This window comes from Thermobia domestica, chromosome 3, assembly GCF_964235325.1.
Source record: "Thermobia domestica chromosome 3, izTheDome1.hap1.1, whole genome shotgun sequence".
In the NCBI taxonomy this organism is placed as follows: domain Eukaryota; kingdom Metazoa; phylum Arthropoda; class Insecta; order Zygentoma; family Lepismatidae; genus Thermobia; species Thermobia domestica.
Window position 1 is genome coordinate 121,743,337 of NC_137456.1, and position 24,235 is coordinate 121,767,571.

General features: G+C 36.2%; 1 protein-coding gene across 1 annotated transcript; it reads left to right on the top strand.

Annotated features, from left to right (window-relative positions):
* The first annotated feature begins 2,127 nt into the window (after positions 1-2,127).
* Positions 2,128-21,748, top strand: LOC145681501 (uncharacterized). The gene is made up of 2 exons (XM_081753149.1): positions 2,128-2,553; positions 21,296-21,748. Exons 1-2 carry the CDS (start codon positions 2,337-2,339, stop codon positions 21,475-21,477), a joined length of 399 nt encoding a protein of 132 aa, XP_081609275.1. The 5' UTR covers positions 2,128-2,336; the 3' UTR covers positions 21,478-21,748.
* Positions 21,749-24,235: the final 2,487 nt, after the last annotated feature.

The window sequence follows — 24,235 nt, forward strand, 5'->3', positions numbered from 1 at the left end:
AATAGCTACAAAAAGCACGAACCAACTTGTGTTAGGTAGCTACTAAAAGCGGGAATTTAGATTTAGGATTTAGATTTCTGTGCTTTCGGCATCAAAGGGCATGTTAGCCGGTCACGTTTTTGAGCGATGACGTCCCTCGGCGAGCACACTGAAAGGGTAGAAAGAAAGAATTGAGGAAGGAAGGAAGAGGCCTAGGACCTAGGCTAGTTACCACCCCGGCGTTTGCCTAGTGTGAATAAGGAAACCTCATTGAGGATGGTTCGCATTAAAAAGCTTTTTATAGTTTTTCGATCAAGTGCCCCCACCGGGAATCGAACCCGAGACCACTCACACTGAAGGTAAAGCAAGAATGGTACTTAAAGCGCACAGACTAGGAGCAGCAAAACCTTTGCTTAGCACAAAATAATAGTTTATTTTTAACAGGTCAAATCATAACACTCACCACGTTACTAACGGGTGCAGGTTTTGTTTTGGTGCATTCTATTTTGGAAGATTTACAGACAAAATTCAATACTTTGCATAAAAAAAAGACATGTTTATAAGGAGCCAACTTTTGCAGGCATCAGAATTAAATACAAAGTAATACACCTATATTTTAGGTTTACAAGTGTAAGGTTACTAGTGTAAAATAATTACAAGTGCTTTACGATGGATAAAATAAGTGAGTGCGTATGAAAGATGGCTCTATTAGATGCTATTTTCCACCTATGGCATATTTTTGCACAGTGTACAGGACCTTTATTTTATGTTTACAAGTGCAGCGTTACTAGTATGAAACCATAACAAGTGTTATTGAAACTCGTATCATTGCCAAAATCAACTTTTTTCCACTACCTTCGATTGCGAGCACACCTACCATCGCTGGAGCTAATAATCTCTTCGGACTTCCCCCTGCCGCGCTACCACGTGGACCCACCAGCTTCGTTCTGTCTGATTCCGTTAAATAGTATTTTTCTTTCAATGGCCACCTAGCAAAGGTTGGTTTGCGTTTCTTAAGTGTAGGTTTTATTCTACGCACCCGGAAGCCGTATTTATACGCAAATTGAAAAAGAATTGTAATTTTTCAGCAATTACTTCTTGTAGCCCCTTTGGATTTTATTTATGCCAAGTAAGGTATTTTCATGGTGCCCAGTGGAAACTTTTTAGGTTATAATAAGAAGGATATTAGTGAAAGATTTATAATTTTTCAACAATTCTTCCTAGTGGTGCGACAAAAGTAGACCTGTACATTCTAATGAAGCTTATATAATCTAGCATAGAAAGCGACCGGCTTCATGAACCAAGCTATCTTTTGTTGAAGTATATCTTCCACACCTGCACCTGACCTTTTCGAAGCATTTTAGTATTTTTAATTTTATTACGTAGATCAGCAGTTGTGATTTTTAAATTCATTGATGAATAAATCTAGTGCTGTTCCTCTAGTAGCAATATTTCTGTAAAGAGTATTTTTTGTATTCCATAATCATCCATTTTTCTCAAATAATTATAAAAGTAATTTAATGTAAAATAAGCATAACCGCATGCCGGACACTTTTCCTTTCCCCTGAAAATGTTTTGAAATCAGGTGTTTACATTAGTCAATCTAGTCGTATTCGCTAGGCAATCTGATCGAATCGACCACAGAAAATAGAACGTCTTTCAATTCAGTTGCCAGTCTATTAGTCGTCTTCGATCAACAAGCGATTAAGTTGAAGTCGCGTTTACACGGTCGATTTAGTTGAAAGTGACGTCAATTCAACTGAATCGAACGCAAATCGACTAAGTGTAAACGCCCCATTAGATAGCATTCTCGTCTTTAGCAGCCACCTTGCACAAGTTGGTTACTCTTTTTCACACAGTTTTTATGTTATAAGTCACGAAGTTATCTTAGTAATCCTTCCTAATGTCAATCTGGGCCCAGTAAAGGAAGCCCTCCCTTACAAAACACTGTGTATGACAGTAAGAGTAAAAATGCCAATGAAAAAAGTTAATAAGTTATGATTCTAAATATATATACCTAAACTGGCAGTGCACGGATAATAATATAGAATTAGATCAAAGCCTTAATGATACAATACGATTATCAAACTGGGTGGAAAATGTTTCTCCTCGCTAGCGTTACAAATCTTAAATTAAAGAAGAGAAAAATTACAAAAGAAAGTCAACAAACTAATAATCGTTAATTTTGTATTAAATAATTTTTGTTAGATTATAAGCAGCAGCCATGAGTAGATAATAAATATAATTTAGCCCAAATGTATCGCTTGGTATTTCGATAGTCAAATTTTTTTCCTAATTGTGTTTTATGTATGTACATGTAACGCCATGCAAAAGTGTTCAGTTCTAAGAGGAAATGAATGAAGAGCACAAAAATGGCAAGAATTGACAATAATTCGCCTGTAGCCAATTATAACAGAAACTGTGACGAAGAGCAAGATCCAAATATGGATACGTTGAAATTAGCTAGCAGCGACGGAGAAAGATACTTGGCATGGCTTGCTGCCTTCAATAGGAAGAGAAAGCTTTTACGCTTATCCAGTTCTACTGAAATTTTAAAGGAAGAATTCATGGCAGGTAACAGTAGCATCAGAAAGCATTTTCCTGTTGCATTGCCTCTACTCTTCGCATAGCAGTCACCTTCTCACGTATAGTTTTCATTTGTAGATAGCACTCCTTAGGAGTAATAGTATTCATTCGTAAATTTCCAATCAAACCATGAGTATATCTCTAGACTTGGAGTGCTTATTATGTACATTATAAAACGAAAAAATGAACTATTCCTAGTTTCAGTTCAGGGAACAGTTATGGTTTGTTACATCAGGCCGTAGTGGTGCATTAATGTGCAAACGTTTTCAGAACAATTTCTATTTTGATTCTTACTTATAAAAACGCATGTTCCTACCAAATATTGCGGTCGGGCTTATCTCAAGACGCCACTAAAGATGGCGGATGAGCAACTTCATGTTGACGTCATTATCTTCATAACCCTTGCTCCAGTGTTTTAAATTCATTTATTATTTTTTTAGATGGAAGACAACACAGTATACATTTAAAATGTACTGGAACTTTTTTTTAGGTATCTCCCATTCTTTTTAAGAAAAAGTGCAAAGTATGAAAACAAAAATTAACATAATTTCACTTGTGCCATTTCAATGCAATTACCTACTTAATAACAACATTTCAAGATGTTGAGGCATGGGAAATGATAGGACAGAAACCGATTGTGGTTAAGGATACAGATGAGTTAGACAGAAGTTGGTGGAAAGGAGATCATCCAGAAATCATAGAGTTTTCGATAAGTTCTGGTGTATTTTCATGTCAATAGAAGTTTTTATCGTAACATGCATGGGCGGCGATTAGGGGGGGCAAAGGGGGGCAGTTGCCCCCCACTTTTTTGAAGTAACCCATTAATGTATAATGTAATGAGTACTTTTTTGAAGTAACCCATTAATGTATATAGCTTCGTTTGAAAATGTTAAGTTTTGTGTATATTACTGGTTCATAAAAAATGGTGCCGTATAATATTTCCCGTTGCGTGAGTACATATTGGTTGTCTTCTCGTGGAGTTAAGCAAGCTACAGGAATTGCGTTTTAATTGCAATTCAAAGCAATTAATATTGCAGTTGCGTATTTCTTTAAATTTCGTAGCATATGCTTGTAGTATTTACTGTCTTTCATTTTCTAACAAGGTACATTCGCGAAGTGTACCCTCCGGATTCGTGTAAAATTGATTCAAATGCAAAGCTCTCCTCGTCACATTGTATATTGTAGAAATTTTAGCGGCCCATACTGGTATTTATGTACCTTCATATATCCAGAATTCAATCATATACTAGTATAACGCTCAGACATGAGATTGCTTTTAGTTTCTTTAGATGTAACTGAACATGAATGTGGGCTTGTGCAAAACAATTTGATCAAGTACTGCTTCTCTGACACATGCTACCAACCCGAGCTGTCATCTTGGATTCAACTTTCAGTTTTTCAAAAGGGAATAGGTGCAAGTGAGACATCAAATTCATGTACAATTTTCTCGGAAACTCACTGATATAGAGGATTGTACTGTAGCTTGACCGTTTGCAAGGTATTGCATGTTAAATCCTTCCAGGCATTTCGCGAATAGACTTTGCAGAGTAATATCAGTTACACATATATTTTTGATGTTGACAAATCAAAACAACTTCTAACTGGAAAAAATATTGTAGGTATTAACAAACTCCTTACAACATTGTTGTCATAATGTTATTACATTTCTGTGAGTGATTGTATTAGTTCGATAATATACTACAATAAAGAAGTATTGTATAACGGTCAAAATGCTTAATGTAAATTCAGATACGACCATATTTAGGTGAAGACCATTTCGGTATTGACGTCTGTGTTTCTGTACCATGTCCGTTCAGAGAATATTTCGTCAACGATAAATCACGTAAAACATTACATATACACAGCGGGCTCTGCACAATTTTTTATTTGATTCAGTATTCATGAAGTGCCTGACATTTAACATGCAATAGCTACGATGAAACTCACTAAATTAGTAAATTTCCGAAAAATTGTAGCCTACATGAATGTGATGTATCACTTGCACCTATTCCCTTTTGAAAAACCGAAAATTGAATCCAAGATGGCAGCTCGGGTTCGTAATTACAGAGAAGCAGTACTTGATCAAATTTGTTTTGCACATGCCAAAGTTCATGTTCAGTTACATCAAAGAAACTAAAAGCAATTTTGTGTCCGAACGTTATACAAGTGTATGATTGAATTCCAGATATATATGAAGGCTCATAAATACGAAAATTACCAGTATGGGCCGCTAAAATTAGTACAATACACATTGTGGCGAGAAGAACTTTGTATTTGAATCAATTTTACACGAATCTTGAGGGGACACTTCGCGAATGTACCTTGTAAGGGTAATAACATATATGTAATGTCATGTGTGGAATTATAAATTAAGTTGTTCATTAATCTCCAGTTTGAACATAACTTTTGCAAAACAAGCCTCATTATTCATTACTATAATTAATATTATCCTTTCTATTTACTTGTTTTGTAATTTTTTTTATTAAATAATCTGATCACACAATTTTCCAGACAGAATTTTAAGATGTTCATGAACAAGGAATCAAATATCTTCTTACACCTTCGTTGTTTAAGAGTACAAAGGGCTAGTATCTACTTCCGTTGCTCTTGTCAATTTATTTAATAAAATATGAAATACGATATATGGTATTTTAACCGAAGAAGATAGTATCCTATTAGTTATACAACCTTTCGTGAAACAAAGTGTTAGAAACAGATAAATTCAGATTGATATACAAATATTCAGATCATGCCTTGCCCCCCACTTTTAACGTCCAATCGCCGCCACTGGTAACATGTAATATCTCAGATTTGGTAATATCTGTTTAAGTCTCTGATAAAAAAAAAAATAAAAATAAAACATTCTTCCTTGAACTCACATTCATAACATCATTTTGACATCACGCTCTTTAACGTCACGCTCATTCTATCAGTTTCAACTCACGCTCACATCATTTAAACATAGTCAACTCATGCTCATCATTTAAACATTATTTAAACAATAGCTCACTCGATTTCACACTATAATATCATACCGACTCGGCTGCTCACATCATATAGACACGCTCTCGACCTTACGCTAACATCATTAACCCGCGCCAAGGGCGGATCTAGGATGGACTTCTGGGGGGCGGTGGGTTGTAATACTGCTACTCAGAGCTACAAGTTTCCTCTTCTGGGGGGTGGGGTGATCGCCCCGATCGCCACCTGGATCCGCCACTAACCCGCGCTCACTCAACCTCACATTCACAACATTTTTTCGAACTCAATTGCATGCTCACATCTCTTCGACATCATAATTACTCGACCTCACGCTCACTCGATCTCAGGCTTACATCATTTCGACATCATCTCACTCGATTTCACGCTAACAACATCATATCGACATCATGCTCACATCATCAACCCACGCTCACAACGTCCTTCCGACATCACGTTTATTCTACCTAGAGCTGATACATTTTCGACATCACACTCACTTGACTTCACGCCCATGCTATGATATGCAAATTGAACTCACTCAATCTTACCCTCATTTTGCAAGGATGAGGTCAAGTGAATGAGTTGTGAACTCCTGAGAAGCAAGCTCAGAAGTTTGGGATTCTTTGCCTGCAGCTCACATAAAATGAAAACATGTGTAGCCTTACGTCCATACCACCAGAAGGCTGTCTCGGCTGTCCTGAATATAAAGCCTTTTTTAAAACCATTACCTGCGTGTGTATACATAGCTGAAGGAAAGAGAATGCAGTCGTCCTGGTCACTGGAAACTTTTGAAGACAGGAGAAGCATCAGTTAAGGTTACTGGCTTTGATCATCCTGGGATGTCTTTACATTTAGTGAAGAAACTGTTCAATCTCCTACGAATCTGTGTTTGCTAAGCACTGAGAACTGTTTGGGAACCAGGCATGAAAATAATACTTATAAAATAACCCGAAAGTTTACTTAGGTTTTGCTAGTTAAGAAAGAAGTAAAATCTTTAACACTTTGCAGCAGGCCCGTAGCCAGCCCAAAAATGAAGGGGGGGGCGGTAGAAGTTAGGGGAGCCCGAGCCAACCATATTATAGTTCATTGCTAGCCTACCATGAAAATTTTAGGGGAGGGGCAGTGAAAATTTAGGGGGCCGCCCCCTAGCCCCAGTTGATACGGGCCTGCTTTGCAGTTACGTGCACTTGGCTTGAAAACGCAAAGTTCTGTGGCACCGTGCATGAAATCCAACCGACAAAATTTCGAAAATAGAGATAATGGTACCGCTGTATTGCAAGACCTTTAATACACCATCCCTCAAATCATTAATGTTACATCTGTAGTAATATAAGAGAAACAGAGATGTCAGCATATTCTGGATATCTTTAATGAAAAAATATCCATGCATGAAACCCGTAACATACAAAATATACTTTATGTTTATTTCAATTTAATACAAGCATCGATATAATTTGTCAAGTATAAAATATAGGTAGTAGTAGGTACCTATAGTAGTAAATATAGGTAGTACGATTTACAAAGAGCTACCCCGCTTGTATAACGATAGCAGTCCCATTCAAACAGGTAAACTAGCAGATTTATGAAAACTAAATCTGCTAGTTGTCAAGCTTTTATTTCAAAAGAGTACCGCAATTTTTATGCTGGTTTACGTAGTACTGCAAAGAGTCCCATCAAACTTCGTAGCATGACAACAAGAGTCAACATAACAGAAGTAGGCTCTGAGACTTCCATTGTGACATTATATTCGGAAGAAGATTGATGACTGTTCTGCAATAAAGGTTGAATAAATTTAATGACTCTTCTCCTGTGAAGCTTTTCGTCAGTGTTTGTTTCTCTCTCTTTTTTTTTTTTTTTTTTTTTTTAATGATAAACATATTATTACCTCACATGTTTAATGTATGAGGATATCATAGACACCAGAGAACATGTGCATATAAACATTTTTACAGGAGTTTAAGGGAGTCCTGCAAGAAATATTCTAACCTAACCTAACCTTTTAGCTATTCCTGAATACTATATATTAATCATTTAAGTTTTCATTTACTGCAGGTTATTATCACATTAGTATCTCCACTGTATATCAATAACCGGTGCCGCGGGGGTTCCTGGTTTGATCCCAGCTAGCGCCAAGTGAACTTTGTTGTGGACAAACACCGTGTACGTGGGTTTCCTCGGGCTCTCCCGTTTCCTCCCTCTTTCTTCATTCCATCATTTCATTCATTTCTCATCATCACTGTCTCTTTTAGCCTAACAGGGGGACGTAAAACTTAAAGATTTCATTTCATTTCATGTATATCAATAACCAAAATTGTATGAGATGCAAGCACTAATTTGAGGTTATGGGTTTCATGCACGGAACACTTTGCTTTCAACATGTGAACATTCTTTTTTTTTATCATTGAGAATTCCTATACAATGATATTTCAGTAATAACATTAATTCAGTATATCCGCATATTGATATTGACAATCTATGGCATCAATAAACGAATTTGTATATACAAAGTATATTCACTATTCCATTTAGACTTTATTTTCTCTGAACTTGTTTTGTGTGGTTATGGGTTTTATGCACGGTGACACAGAATTGCAAGTGAACCGTGATGAAGAGAATTAAAGAAAACTGAAGAACCGCCGAAAGATCCGATGTTATCGAACAGAGACTTACGTGTTTTCAGACGAAGGACTCTTCTGAAGCGATAATACTGAATCCGTTTTTTGTTCATCAATATTTTCACGTTTCTCATTGAATCACGATTTACATATTATCATTGGTACGTAGGTCTTATATTTTTCTCTGTTATAGAAAACTCATGCCTCCAGCACTGTATACCAAATATGTTTATGTTTCTAAAAATCAAAACATCTGATGAAGGGTATTTAAAAATACAATTCATCAATTACGCATGATGTATTACGCTTTATGAGCCAATTAATCGATAGGAATGAACCTTCCACATGAAAAAAAAAAAAAAAAACTATTCTCAAAGGACAGTTCACCGATGTAATGATTAGAGCCACTTGGAGTTTTTAGTCAAATCTGGAATTATATATATTTTCTGTTTGATGTGCGCTATGCTCATAATGAAGTATACTTAAAACACGCTGATCGGAACTATGCTTTTCGGTGAATGGATTCAAACTCAATTAAACCCAATATCATTAACCCTTATAGATATAGGCTATGTAAGTCGCTATGCACTTCATGGCTTTTATGTTTTATTACAGAGTCGTTCGTGTATGTATACAGGGGAGGGACAAAAAATCTAAAACGTACGCAAAAGTGTGAAAATCATACCTAGTATGGTGTGGGGCCTTCTTTTGCGTCCAAAACAGCTTGGATCCGATGTGGAATGGACGTATACAGCTCCTAAATCGTTGAATCGTGGTATGTGGAATGTTGTACCATTGTTCTTCCAAAACATGCTCCAGTTTCTTAAGGGATGCTGGTGGACGGTAATGAGACCGAACACCCCTTTCTAACTCAGGCCACAAAGGCTCAATGATGTTCAGATCTGTAATTGTGGGATCCAGGAGAGGTGTGATAGCTCCTGGTAATGCTCCTCAAACCATGATTTCACCGTTTTTGCAGTGTGACAGGGTGCCAAATCATCTTGGTAGATGCCATCACCATCAGGGAACAATATTTGGGCCATGAGTAGAACCTGGTCCCCCAAAATGGCCTCATACGCCTTAGCATTTATCATTCCATGCAGAGCTATGATGAGACCTGCAGAAAACGACGGTATCACTGCCCATACTGTAACAGAACCACCCCCATGCTTTACAGTTGGGACCAGACAGTCTGTATCATAAGCCTGCGACGGTGATCTCCATACGTAAACACGACCGGTTGTTGGAAACAAGGTGAAGGTCGATTCATCGGACCAGATTACGTGTTTCCACTGCTCATGAGTCCACGCCTTGTGGTCCTTGCACCACTGGATACGCCTCTTCGCATTTACTGCTGTGACTAGGGGTTTGGCGATAGCGGCCCTGCCATGAATTTTCATTTTATGAAGTTCCCGTCGCATTGTTTTCGATGAAACCGGGTTCTGTAGGCCGGAATTGAGTTCAGACCTAATTTTCATTGCAGTGGTCTTTTTAGCTGGTACAATCCGTTTTAATGTTCTCCGGTCCCTATCTGACAGGATTGTCTTTTGACCATTGTTGTGCTTTGCAGACGTCGTTTGCCCACGAATTGTGTATGCCCTCGTGACATTGGACAAAGTGCCTTTCGATACCCCCTCAATGTTCGCCACTGTTGCCACTGAAGCTCCAACCCGACGGGCACCAACGATCATGCCTTTTTGAAAGTCTGTCAGGTCGCCCATTTTACTGCACCACTTTCACACCACGACACTCACAGGTGAACTGGTTACTGCTGACGGAAGAGGAAGGTCCACATAACACATTGAAAACAAAAAACGATAGGCAACCGCAACACGTGTTGTACAGTGGAGGGCCAAATTTACGTATCCCGGGGTTTTTAGTTTTTCTGTCTAACCTCTGTATATATAAAGTAATAATGCTTGAATTTATGCTAGCCCAAAGTGTATATTCTAGTACTTGCTATTCGACAGTTTGCTACAAATATATTTGATAATAGCAATTCATTCCTATACATCGCATTAGGGATGGTACCGAGATCGAGACGGACTTTTATATACCGAGACGAGACCGAGACCGAGACGAACTTTTAAATACCGAAACGAGACCGAGACCGAGACAGACCTCTATAAATCGAGACGAGACCGAGACGAGACTTAGGTCAGTCTCGAAAGTCTCAGTCTCGTCTCGAATATTGATATTGATAAATACTAAAATTGCCTTCACTCAAAATTTGTTTCGTTGCTGTGTTAGATAATATGAGAACGGTTGACTGATGTACAGTGGCGTATTTAGGGGCTGGTTATCGGGCTCAAACCCCTCCCGAAATAAATTTGTGATAATTCTTTGCATTGCACGTACAACGCAAATGTTTCTTACTCGTTCATCAAGCCTCTCCCGAAACAAAATTCACTGCTGGTGCAAATAGAATTCTCTCTCTCTCTCTCTCTCTCTCTATATATATATATATATATATATATATATATATATATATATATATGGTCGTGGTGCCACCCAGGTCCGCCCTGCATGGGTTCCCGGGGCCCAACTTTATTTTTAAATGGAAGCAAGGGGTGAGTGGTACCTCGTTCGATAGATCTTGAAAAACTAAACAGCGTTGTGGCAAAAGATCTTTCATATCGGGCACTGTATTCAAAATGGCCGCCAAGATATGTTGCCTCTATCAGATACAGTAAAACGTGCAGTACCACTAATATGAAAACGGTTGAACATAAATGAACCGAACAAAAACTCAAATAGAAAATGTCATGTGACACATTGATTGATACTGTCATGGAGACTCCCAGGGCCACCCTTCATGAGGGCCCAGGGCGCAACTTCAAAATTGTAAATGGAAACATGGGGTGAATGATACCTCGTTCGACATATCTTCAAAAACTAAAGAGTGCTGTTGCAAAAGATTGTTCATATGAGTCACCGTTTTCAAAATGAGCACCAAGACATGGTTCCTGCATCAGGCAAAACGTTCAGTATCACTAATATGGAAACACCAGAACAAATATTCGAATAGGAAACCACAGAGGGTATTTATCATTCTATAACTCGGGAATGTTGCAACAGTCGAAAAGATGGTTAGAGTGAAAGTGCCATAATGGAAAGAAAGAAATCTAACTCCTAAAAAATTATCGCTCCAACCTCACTCCGTAAGTGAGTGAAGCGCGAAGGATCGGTGAAATTGCAAATGAGAGCCTTAGTTTTTGCAAATTGTATCTACGAAACAAAGTTATTTGAGATGTGTTTTTATAAGAGATAAATGTCTGTGTAATGGGATAAAGTATGTAAAATTCTTGTTAAATGGTATCTTCCATTTTGATTGCAGGCAATGGTTTGATGCAATAATGAATCAGCTGAAATGCGAAACAAATTTGTAGAACAATGCAATTTTAGAACAATGTTTACAAACGTTGGTTTTGTTCAACAGTCGTCTGCATGATATTGGTTCGCTTCTTTTCCTTCTGTCTTCTTGCATGTGATAGAATATGTGTTTCACTGAGATGTCCACAGTTACATTCCGAATAACTTTCAACGGTAATTTCAGTTGTGATCCTTAGTAACGAAACGGTACATACTGATGCAGATATGCCCCAAAAATCTTGCACGCAATGCGTTAAATTATCAGAGGCGAAGGGGCGGGTAAAATGTTGTTAAACTTGAATTTTACCTTATTTTTATTCACCTTATTTCACTTTATTTTTATTCATTATAGTACCAGTCATTTGTACACACAAGTGTATCAGATAACCATATCTATTGCAAATAAAAAGTGAGGTTCTCATTTGAGATTTTAGCATTCATTCCCGCTTCACCTATCGGAAAGATCATTTTCTATCATTTCCTCTTTTGCACCATGTCAATTATACTTTAATAATCTTTTTTTCCGTTGCATTATATTCGAGCCGTGGAATGATATATACCCTCTGTGCTTTCCTATACGAGTTTTATTCTGTTCATTTATCTCCAACTATTTTTATATTAGGGATCTAGTGGTACTGGACGTTTTATCTGATACAGGCACTATGTCTTGGCGGCCATTTTGAAAACGGTGACCGATGTGAAAATCTTTTGCCACAACACTTTTTACTTTTTAAAGATCTATGGAACGATCTATGGGTAAAAATACTCGCCCCATGTTTCCATTTAAAATTGTAAAGTTTAGCCCTGGTACCCCATGTAAGGCGGCCCCGCGAGGCGCCACGACAACACCATTCGGTGTGCCCCGTGGCATTTCTAATTTGTGTTTTTGTTTTGGTTCATTATGTTCAACCGTTTTCGAGATATCTCCGTGGAAACACAGCATATGATCAAGGGAGGGGCTAAACCATAGTTTGCCGCTTTATCCAGTGTAAAGAAATTGGCATTGAAGCCCATTTTATCCAGTGCATACCTGAGCGTTAAGGGGGGCTATAAGTCCCTGTAGCCCTCCCCTAGGATCTGCGATATATATATATATATATATATATATATATATATATATTAAAAATGCTGAAATTTTGTACCAAGTTGGGAAGTTCTTCTTGATACTCTGCAATATCACTAGATAAACAAAGTTACAAGAAATGGAAAATTTAAATGTTTCTAAAGACTTTACTTCGAAAACGCGCTGACATATCACGTCTCATCATGCAGATGCTTCCAAAAGACTTAAATGCTTATAACGCCATCAGAGATACCAAACACTTTGGTAGTGATTGTTGTACTACTTAAAATGACGCATTAACAGTTTTTGGTGGTTTTAATTACAAGAAGTCGCAGTTACATTATTTTAAGCAGTGTTGTCCACTTAAATAGATAGCTAAATATTATTCTAAATATGTGCAAATAACGTAGATAAACTGCAAAATATTTTAAAATTACTCGTAATTTGTTTTATGGTGCAAGAATGCTTTCAAGAGACGATGTTTTTCATAGTCTTTGGGCTACTTATAATGTTAATATTTAAATCTTCGTTCCAGCAATACATGTAAATGCAAATTGTAACTGAAATTAAATGTAACTGATACATTTTCAGTAACACTAGTTGTTCCCCCTAAGCCATAGGCCTGGTGTACACTTTAGATTAAGACCGTGCTTAATTAAAAGTTCTAATTGCATCCTAATTACACTTCACTTGCTTTAGTTTGACCACCGACCACCTCAAACTCGATCCATACCATATAGCTATATGTAATATTTCAAGAACTTACATTAGTAATACACAGTGTTCACTTTTGTTTGGTTTTGTTTTAGTTTAACGTCCCACACTTATGCTAGGGCGGCTAAAGGTGACGTGCAGCTAATGATTATAGTGGAATCCGAACCACTTCGGTCGTTCAACTTTATCCCTACCAGAAATCGAACTCGGGACCACGCGAATCGAAATCAAGAGTTCTAGCCGCTAGACCAAATGGGGGTCCTCACATTGTGTTGTTTTAAATCATTCAATCAGTGTTGTCAGATCCGATGATTAAAAAGTAGCGTGTCTGTACTCCGAAAGTAGCGAATTCGAACTATTTGTAGCCCAAATATATAGAAATGAATACTGATGGTGCAAATGAAATAATTTAATATGAGCTGGAAAGTGTGCTGGACGTATTGCAAGAATTATGATCGACGGACGAAAACAATTCTAGACTGGATACCACGAGACAAAAACAGCCTAGGAAACCTCCGCATACAAGAAGGTGTGACGAAATCAAGAGCCACTGAGGAAACCTGGAAAAGAGTTGCCCAAGTTAGATAGTTGTGGAGAAGAATTGGAAAGACCTTCATCCAGCAATGGATTGATAATGGTTGATTATGATGATGGTGATGATTTTATTATATCTGGACCTCGGAGGTAAACTAAACCAAGTCATAATTTCGTAATTTTACAGAAGCGAAAAACCGGTTCCTCACTAAGACTAAATATACAACTTTTACTAGGTAAGGTAGGGTAAAAATGGATCCAAAATTTAATGAAAATCAGAGCGAAAAAAGTATTTTTGACTATTCAATCCATCATGTTACAGCAAAACTACGAAGAGTAATACAGAAGAAAACTAGAAAGTTAAGAATCACTTGTTTTGGCAAGTGAGAAAAAATAGATACAGATAACTCGAATTACCTATATACTTATATAATATGTATGTCCATGTTTCGCTACTAATTTTCAATCAATATAAGATTTCAACGTAATAAACGCAAGATTAGTTTTCTCGAATAAAGATTGCATGCACCGTTGAGAGCTCAAGAATAAGATTAATCTATGTTACGGCACTGGATATGTGCTTACGTAATGCATTACGATCTTATGAACTTTTATAAGAACAGAATGCACTTAAAATGAGACGCGAACTATGCGAAACATCGGACTTTAAATCTAACTTGTTTTGTGATCCAACTCGAGACCTCACATAGTAAAGATGAGTGTAGTAGTACCAACCACAAGGTTCAGGACGTTCGTGTTATAAAGTGTCAATTAAACACGGAGATGTGAAACGGTAATAAAGCATTTCATTAATTTCAAACAAAATACGTATATTGTAGTAATACTTTACCCTATTTGTTAAGATAATGAACGTAATATTCTGTTTTTAAAATTACAGTCAAAGCAGAATGTATTGAATAATGAGAAACTGTAAAGTTTCAATTTCGGTACGATTAAATACATTCGTGCTGCTATGTGTTGCGTTATGTGCTAGGAGGTATTGAACAATTCTGATTCAAAGGAAGGAAATAAACTACTGTATAGTACTGGAGTGAAATTAATAGAGTTTAATTGTATAGGCAGGTCTGAGGCTATATGAGACAAAGTCTATTGCTGAAAGTGAAATATGGGTTCTATTAGGGTTTTAGGGTGATATACCCACTGATCATTGAACCTGGAATACGCGCATGGAAAGCATTAGCACAAGCAAATTAGCTATGAAGAGGTACACCATACCATAATTCTAAGTCAAAATGAAAGGAAAATATAACCGGAAACGACAGACTGTACGAGAATAATATTTTCACTATTTTAATTTCACATTATTTATTTCGAGACTTTCGAGACGAGACCGAGATTTGGTACTTGAGACCGAGACCGAGATCGAGACAAGCATCTGTTGACCGAGACTGTTATTTATCAACCGAGACGAGACCGAGACTGTACAAAGTCTCGTCTCGTCTCGTCTCGATACCATCCCTACATCGCATACACTCATGTTGCATTTTATGAGAATTGTCTTAGAATATGTGCAAGTATTTTAAAATGTATAACCAATTAACAAATGAAACAGTTAGATAACTTACTAGATTACTTCCATATTCGGAAACGTATATAAATAAAAAGATATACATATTAATGCATATCTGAACTGTTTGTAATTTCAGATTTACATGTTTATTATCTTTTTGCATGGAAGATACTTTCTTTCAAAAACGGAATTTTCGTTGGAGATGTCTATTGCACCTTCACGAAATAGCCTTTGCGTCCTTTTCTGGTATCATATTGATAACTTTTTCCTTTATTCTTTTGATGAGTGACCAACTAATGTTGGTTGCCAGTCAAGAACGTCTCTTCATGATCTTACATGTTAGAAACGAGGAACTCGCCAATGTGCGTAAGGAAATCTGTCTCTTGTTTCTGTCGTCTTGTTACCTCCAGGTGGGATATAAATTGAGAAAAGCAATATCAGTTGCAATACCAATTATATCACAACAGTTCATACAGAATGCCTTTGGCTACGTGTTGCTTTTCCTTTGGCTAGAAAAAGCATGAACGATTTGATCCAAAGAATCAGCTCCTCCTTGATTTTGGAATAGAAAACAATCTTGGAATTATGGTTGATATGGCTATGGACAAGGCACTTACTGCCTTGTCGTGATGCATGCCAGAAAGTAACAATACAAATGTGTTTTTCTTTTGGGACGTACAACATTATGTACAATCTTGTGTAAGTACAATTTTAGAAAAAAAATCAGGTAAAATGATTTTTAAATAAGAAATTCTGGGGGAATAAACGGCTTAGATTTTCTTCCTTTTTTCACATACATGAGCCCGTTCTCAAGACGTATTTTTGTTGTACTCAAATTGGTTGTAAAAAATTATCAAAGTAGCACTTCTCATGTTTTGGTAGAAGGGTTCTTCTGATAGTTCCGTTACCACTTTGTCGACTACATTTAAAATCATTTTTGCCTTACAATCTTCCTTTCCTAGGGGATGTCTTGCAAAGGACAAAGCGTTTTGTTGACACAGTTCCAAAATATTTTCATCCCGTACAGGTCAAGTTTCAGCTATATATATTGCCTGAAAGGACATTGGCCGCGGAAAGGTACTATTCGCTGCTCATAAATTGTAAGTTGGTAATATAACAAAGAAGTATGTAATGTTTCAGCAACAAGGAGGTATTTGTTTCATAAATCGCGATTTGACAAAAGTTTGTTTCCCTTTCTTCTTTCATATCGCGTTCATTTGTCATGAAATCTCGAAAATTTCAGCAGCTTAGACAAATCGATTTAAACCTATTGTTGCTCTGAAAATAAATATGCAGTACTTCCTGTTCCAAAGAATGCGAAAATTAGTATGGTTTGATTTCAAATAACCAGCTGTTACCAATAGTCCACAGAAAACTCATTTCTATTGCATCATATGGCTTCCAACTTTCTTCACATCTGAAAATTTGTCATTATAGTAAAGCTCAGCTTCCATATTAGTATACTTCACCATATCCTCTTCAACACTTGTTGTTAGGACTAATACCAAACATAACATCGGCTCTCAACATTAGTATTCGGAAGGAAAAAGATTTATTCATTGTTTATTGTACTATATTTGAGCTTTAGTTTTTACAACTCACCGGAAGTTAGAAAGAACACTTTTGTCGTACGCTGCATATACACACGGAACACTGAAATCGGGATCTTGCCCTAAATTTGGTTTATTTATAATTAAATTATGCTTGTTCGAACGTAGCTTTCTCAATAATTATTCAATTTCGTATATCAATCTTTCACTCTGTTTTCTTTCTTTCCCAATCTCTGTTTATCTACTATTCAATAGATTGATAGACAAATAGATTGAAACCACTGTCACTTAACTCCGAGATCATTCTCTTACGGGTATTAAGAGAACAAGAATGGGCTTTATGAGTTATGTTAGGGTACTGGGTCCGTTGAACTTACATAGTGTGTTTGTCTTACAATTTTACAAAATTGTTAGAAAAATCAATACGACAGAACCACTTGCAAATTAATATCCAATACACAGAGAAGATATCCAGATAGGAGAATACACAGTAAATGTGTGAGCCTAATAATAAAACTATAGACGCCAAAAACCTATGCCTTGGATCCATTGCAACTTTCCAATTTATACAGTGTTTACTAGTTATAATCAGCTTACAACACTTCACGATTACATGTGTACTATTCATCTATGTACTTTGACACTCCGCTATGTAATTAAGCATCACAAAGCAAGAAAAAATAACTGAAATAATAGGACAGACATACAAGAACTGGTAGTTGTTAAGAAAACAAAATTTAACGTTGCAAAGACAACGCTACCCCAGACAACGAAGTGCATTTGTTCGTTTCGCTATTCTAGTTCTGATTCTTTATCCTTCCATCATTGTTATATATCAGATTCTCCCTCTTTCAATGATTTTTCGGTATTTATTTGATCTTTTACTGATGCATGTTTCATTTAGATATCATATGTGGATGTCTTATGTTTGGCATTTAAGACAATGGGCAGGAACATTGTTCTGATGAAAAATTCATGACTTATTTTTTCACAAACCAGGTCGTCGTCTTCTTACTTGCTTAAGAAAGGTAGTCATTTCCGAAACGTAATAATGTCTCTTGACAGTTTGATGTTCCAAGGAACATGTACAATTCTACAGTAGTCGAAACAATCATTATGGGTTTGACTTTTGATTTGTTTATACGAACTTTATACGGCGATCTCGGACTCTTCCAATGCATTGATACAGTAAGTAAAGAGAGGCAAAATGCAAGTAAACGTATACTCTAATTGGTATTTTAGTTTATTCTTTGTCCCCTTCCCAAAACTTCTGAAGGAAGAAAGAACACAATTCATGAAAGTAGTAGCTTCTTTGGAAGTCATATTTATTATTGTTTGAGCAAGTTAAAAAGCTTTTATTTCAATTCTTTCAACAAATAGAATGAGATCCGTGAGTAAATTATTTGTGTTTATCCAAAGCAAACAACTGCATGTTGTAATAAATAATATAAATTGGACTCATGGCTTTAAATAACGGAAACACTAGTTAATAACATGAGGGACGAGAAGAAGAGAGAGAGAAGTATTAGTTCTAGGCTTAGTTCGAGAGTTTCAGAAGCTTACCTGGAACTAGTAGCCCAAACAAATGTTCAACCAACCGTGCTAAGGACAGTTCGTCTTCAGGGGCATCGTGTTCATCCATCATCTCCATCGCAAACATACTACCGGTACCGAGTAGCATGCGCTAACACGTTTTCTTCTTTAAATGAAAAGTTTTAGCTTTCCAGGGTACCGTGTGATCTCTCCAGTACTTAATTGAAATCAAGTTCAACGTGTCACTTGAAAATGTTCGACCTGCATTCGAATTCTACCGAGACGATTTGATTCGCTCTTAATGAACTCTCTTCGAGGAGCTTAAGATGCAAGAATGTACGAGGGCCACCTAACTAATGACCATCGAAAAATTGTTATGACAGTGAACAAAGTACGAAGTGACTGGAAAACTTCAGACAACACATTGACAAATGTTCGTGGAAAATACCCATTAAATTTTATGCATCAATGCAAAGTAAGGTTTGTCTTAAGATTTTATGATTGTTATTGTTTTGCTACAGAAAGAAGTTCGAAATTTGAATGGCCAAAAAAACTGTTAAAATAAATCCTGGTCTATCCCCAATTTACACAAAGGAAATACCAGCATTGTATACCGACACTCGTCGTGTGTAATTCCACCAGAACAAAACTTCAAGTTACACGGCCAAATCATTCTATCGATGCATACAGCTGCAACTCATATCTATGCCATAATGTTCTAGGATAGCCCAGTTAAGAATCCAGAGACCCATGGATTATTATGTTTTGGAGTTCTCAAACAATCCTTTCATCACGTCGGGTTTGCAAGGTAAATAGTCTCTGGAAAGCCTACAAGCAGGAGTAGGAAAATATACTTCCTGGTACAGCTGTAACAAAATCTGCTCAGTGGAAACCCTAATTTCGTGTAATTAGTCCATACCGGTGGCAGTCACATCGAGCATAATTGATGGTGACGGAGTGGAATATCTTGGATAATCAACAGCTTCAATTTGATCTGATGCAAACAGATTAGCGTCTATACTTTGTAGAAAACATGTTAATTAAAAAAAAAATACAATTTGTACGAAAGTATATTTTGTGAAATATATCGATGTTTTATTAAAAGTTATAAGAATTTATTTAATGAACTAATTAACTCTCTGTCCTATAGAATCCAAAAGTTCAATTTCACATTCACAACAGCTCTCCACTGATTTCTGCCGCTAGAAGTGGATCCAATTTTTACTCAGTATTCCTATGTTTGCGAAATGCATCTTAATATTGTCTTCCCATATGCACCTACATCAATGTATTGATCTTTTTCCAATTGGAGTTTACAGCTAAAATTTTGAAAGCGTTTCTATTCTCTTCCATTTTGGCTATATGACTTACTTATCTGAGCCTCCTAGACTTAATGATCCTAACAATGTTAGATAAACCGTATAAATTATGCAGGTCCTCGTTTTGATGTTTCCGACATTTCCCATTACCTTCTTGGGTTCCAATATTCTCTTTAGGATTTTATTCAAATATTTTCAGTCAACGTACTTCCCTTAAAGTGAGGGACCATGTTTTGCAACCATACAGTACAACAGTCCTTATTATCGTTTTATATATATTAAGTCTCAAATTCTTCAACATAATTTGCGAAAACAAAATATTTTGGACTGAGTAATAACACGAATTTCGTGATTTCAATCAACATTTAATTTCTTCAAGAATGGTATTGGTATGTTATTATTGATCCTAGATATTTGAAACTATCTATTTTGTCGAAAGGATTGTTTGATATTTTAGTATATCCATAATTTGCAATACTAATGTAATACTGGATTTAATTATTTTTGCAGTAAAACTGGATTTAATAAATTGTACAAATATTATTCTTTTCTTAGAAGGAACAATTTCTTAGCTAGAAGGATGTTAACGCATTATAATAAATGATCTGATGAACTTTATCTAACTATTCCCTTCACAATTCCATCGCCCTTCAAGAAAAGTCCTACATATACTAGTGACTAATAATAACTTAAAAACTTGGTGACGTGGCATAACACTACTAATTAGTTATATGCAGCTGCAAATACAGTGTTATTACAAATGATCTTACCGATTGCAAACTTGAACAAATGTTGCTCAACAACATTCAGACACGTAAAATTGGTATCAATGGAAACGAAAGCTCAAAATTTTTGTTTTACATTTGGTTCACATCACATCACATGTGTTTAAAGTGAGCTCTCTTTGCGACGCGACACTAGTCCATTTCTTGCTATACATATAATTGGATGATCAATTAATGCAATGACCTCTGTGGTGTTTGGTAAAGCTAGGCGATACACGTGCTGATTGAAAGAACCCAGAAAGAAAAGTACCACGGTATTTGTAGTTGGGTAAACATTGATGCCAAGGGAAACTTTTGCACGAAACTCTGACACACTTCACAGTTGCCTTGCATGCTGGTGGACGGCTGGGTGACTTTCGCATACAGATGCATCCACTGCTTCAAATTCAGAATACCCTCTAAGGGTACTATGCTCACTGGGTTTACTCTCATCAAAATTCCTTCTAAAATTACATTGCACAGAGATAACAGCCTGGCAAATGTAAAACGTCAACACACAAAACGCCTTCCTGTCTTCATTGGCAGTCGTTTTCTCCCCTATCGCCCTCCGAAAGCGATAGACACGCGACAACTTTAGCAGATACTCAAAATAATTGAGTTTAAGTTTTCATTAATACCACTTTCACGTGTCTGAGTGTTGTAGTCTGAGCTTGATTTGCTCAGGTTTGTAATCGAGAAGATCATTTGCAATACACTGTACAAATGAAATATACATTTATTATTTCATTGCAGACGAACTTAGGAAACATTTACTGCGATTTGGCCGTATTTTTGTGGTTGAGCAACCTGATATGAGAGCCTTTGAAGATTTTGGCTATCGAAGAGATACCTGGCGACAATTACCGGGTATAGTACCCAACGAACAAATAACAGCTGAAGTATTAAAACGAGCTGGCATAGAAGAGCCCTCCTGAGAAATGGGACACCGCAATAAATTATTATCATTATTTAGTTGGCTAGACACAAAATCAAGATGGCAAATTATCATACTCCGAGATTCTTTAAAAGGAAATTCATTTCCAATTTCTTTAAACAAGTATACTGCAGGAGTTGGAAAATATTTCAAAAGCGATTTCCCTTTATTTAGGTTACGTATTTATTTACTATTTAATTCATGTATTCGGTCTTGTAAATATAAGTTCGTCAAATCCAAAAGTTGTTGAATAAATTCTATGTCAATTACTACAGCGTTGTATGTTTTGTTATATACATTATAGTAAGTCTTTAGCTTATAATAGTGTGATCAGGATCACCTAAGAAGGGTGGCAATCTCGACGAATGTCGGGAACCTGGATCTTCGAGAGGATCGGAGGTGTAATAAAAATTATTTTCACTTTCAATTTTTCACAACTTTCATAGAGATTAAAATTAAATAAAATTAGATTTAAATGTATGGATCTAACTATCTTTTAAATACATTTGGTGACAAGAATGAAGTTTAGTCCATTGATAGCATAAGGATTTAGTGACTTTTGTATTGTACTTGGCAATTTTCAAGACTACAGAGACTACCGTATTATAAATATTCTTAAAATATATTGGTGGGCCATCTCTTTTTTTCATAGCCTTTCTGGGAAAAGATGTAGCATTCACGAATTGAGACAATGAAATCTATAGTAGAAAAATATCCAGAAGTAACAAAATACACAAAACCAATGCAGTTTGTGCCGTGATAGGATAGCAGACGGGGAGATTGTGTTTCCCCAAGCTTGAACATCTCTTGAATGTTTGAAGGGAAATTTTAGACCATATAAATATAAGTCGTTCAATCTTGCTGGAAAGATAATTAATTTGATACTGAAATTGACTAATTCTTAAAGTTACCATAGATATGGATGTAAGAGGTACAGGGTCTGAACGGTAGTGCCATTTCAGATTGTACAACGAAGTAAGGAGAAGAGATATAGTTCACTGGCATGAGTTTAATTTTTTTATTAGTATATTAGGTTACAATTTATTATATTATAAAACATATTTCTCAAACTCAGGGGGCAATTAATTCCGCAAATGACGCCGTTGGTCTGAATATTTAAGCAGAGCTAATATATATATATATATATATATATATATATATATATATATATATATATATATATATAATGTGTATTGAGGCATTTAAAAAAAATTGAAAGGAAACTTTTCTCGAAGAATCTGCTTGAGTGGTGGAGCATCTGAAACAATTCCAGAAGAAGATGAAGGGGGGCAAATAAATATATATCTATATTTAATGTAATCGTACCCAAGACAGTATCTCGGATTCTCGGTGTGCAGAAAGGAGAAATATTTGTGCAACATTTGAAGTCATTCTCAGAATAAACACTTTGGATGATAGTGAGAAATCGAGGAATTAATTACAACCTATTGTAATAGTCTGGACGATAATCTTGTCAAAGAGAAACAATTGTATAAGTCAGTATATGTGCACTATTTTCTCGGATATGATCAAATCAGAAAAATAAAGGGGTTTCATTTTAATGGCATTTATAAATTGAAGTTAAAATATATTTGTGTCTCCTGAACTTTACATTGTATTCAGAATTTCCATTACCCTGTTAGTGACTGTTTCAGGTGAAAGAGAGAGGTTAGTAAATTATCGTTAAATCAGAAACCATTTGAGATTGATTTGGACAAATACGTTTTAAAATAGATCCATTGAATTCAAAATCCTCAAACTAGTATTGAAAACGCAATTAAAAATGTATTCAAGCTTGGACACTTTCACCATTAGTATAAGCATTGCTTCAAAAAGCCCAAGCTTGAGGTTGTTTTTCTCGTTAGCCTGTGGACAGATGTATTTAGAAATATTTTCATTCGATTCGGTGTTCTCAAAATAGTATTAAAAACACAATTAAACATTTATCCACATGTGGGCACTTTTTACTAGTACCGGTAGCATTACCGTTAGTTCTATGGGTCAAGAGAAACAAAATCATCTAGCACTGTTATCAATGGAGCATGAATGAACTTCCTTATAGCTGCAAGAATAGAACATTCAGTGTTCAATCTACTGTTGCTCAAAAGTATTCAGTTTACAGAACTGTATTTACTGAAGTAAGTGTTATACTCAATGTTTGTTTTCAGAAGAATGGAAATACAGAGCATTACTCAGAAGAAAAAAAAGTAATGTATATAAGACTTGACGATGGAACACAGTCAATACCTCATCATTTGAGAGTATATGATGATCTAAGAAAATGACTCAGACGTTTGAGCTACCTACATAAATTTTAGTAGTTAATAGCACATATGTGAAGAGAACACAGAGGACAAAGTTGTAATAGCAGCCACCTAGAAATATTAACCAAATGTAATACGATATACAGTCATTGCTTCATTTCATACTTCTGGTCAGATAAATTCTACTTCTTGTGTGTTATTATCTGTACAGAAAGGCGGCTGAAAATATTAGAAACGAATTAGAATTAGCAGAAGGACTATGTGAGATCAGCTTTTAACTTTGTAAGTTAACATGTGTACTTGTGTCACGATAAACATTTCGTAACTTTTCCTATTCTTACGACTGCCAGAACTTTTTCTACTCTTACGACGGCAGCGTTCATAGCGTAATTTGACTTGCGTAGTACAATGACGTACTGCATGAATGCGCGCCAGCTCGTGCCGCATTCGTGCACTAATGAGCTACCATTTCGAGTGTGACAGTGATATGGAGCG

What these genes read in the sequence shown, in the direction of transcription:
- LOC145681501 (XM_081753149.1), top strand. Translation starts at nt 2,337, where the DNA reads ATGAAGAGCACAAAAATGGCAAGAATTGACAATAATTCGCCTGTAGCC. An exon ending in AAAGGAAGAATTCATGGCAG is followed by an intron (nt 2,554 to 21,295) that starts GTAACAGTAGCA and finishes ATTTCATTGCAG; the next exon opens with ACGAACTTAGGAAACATTTA.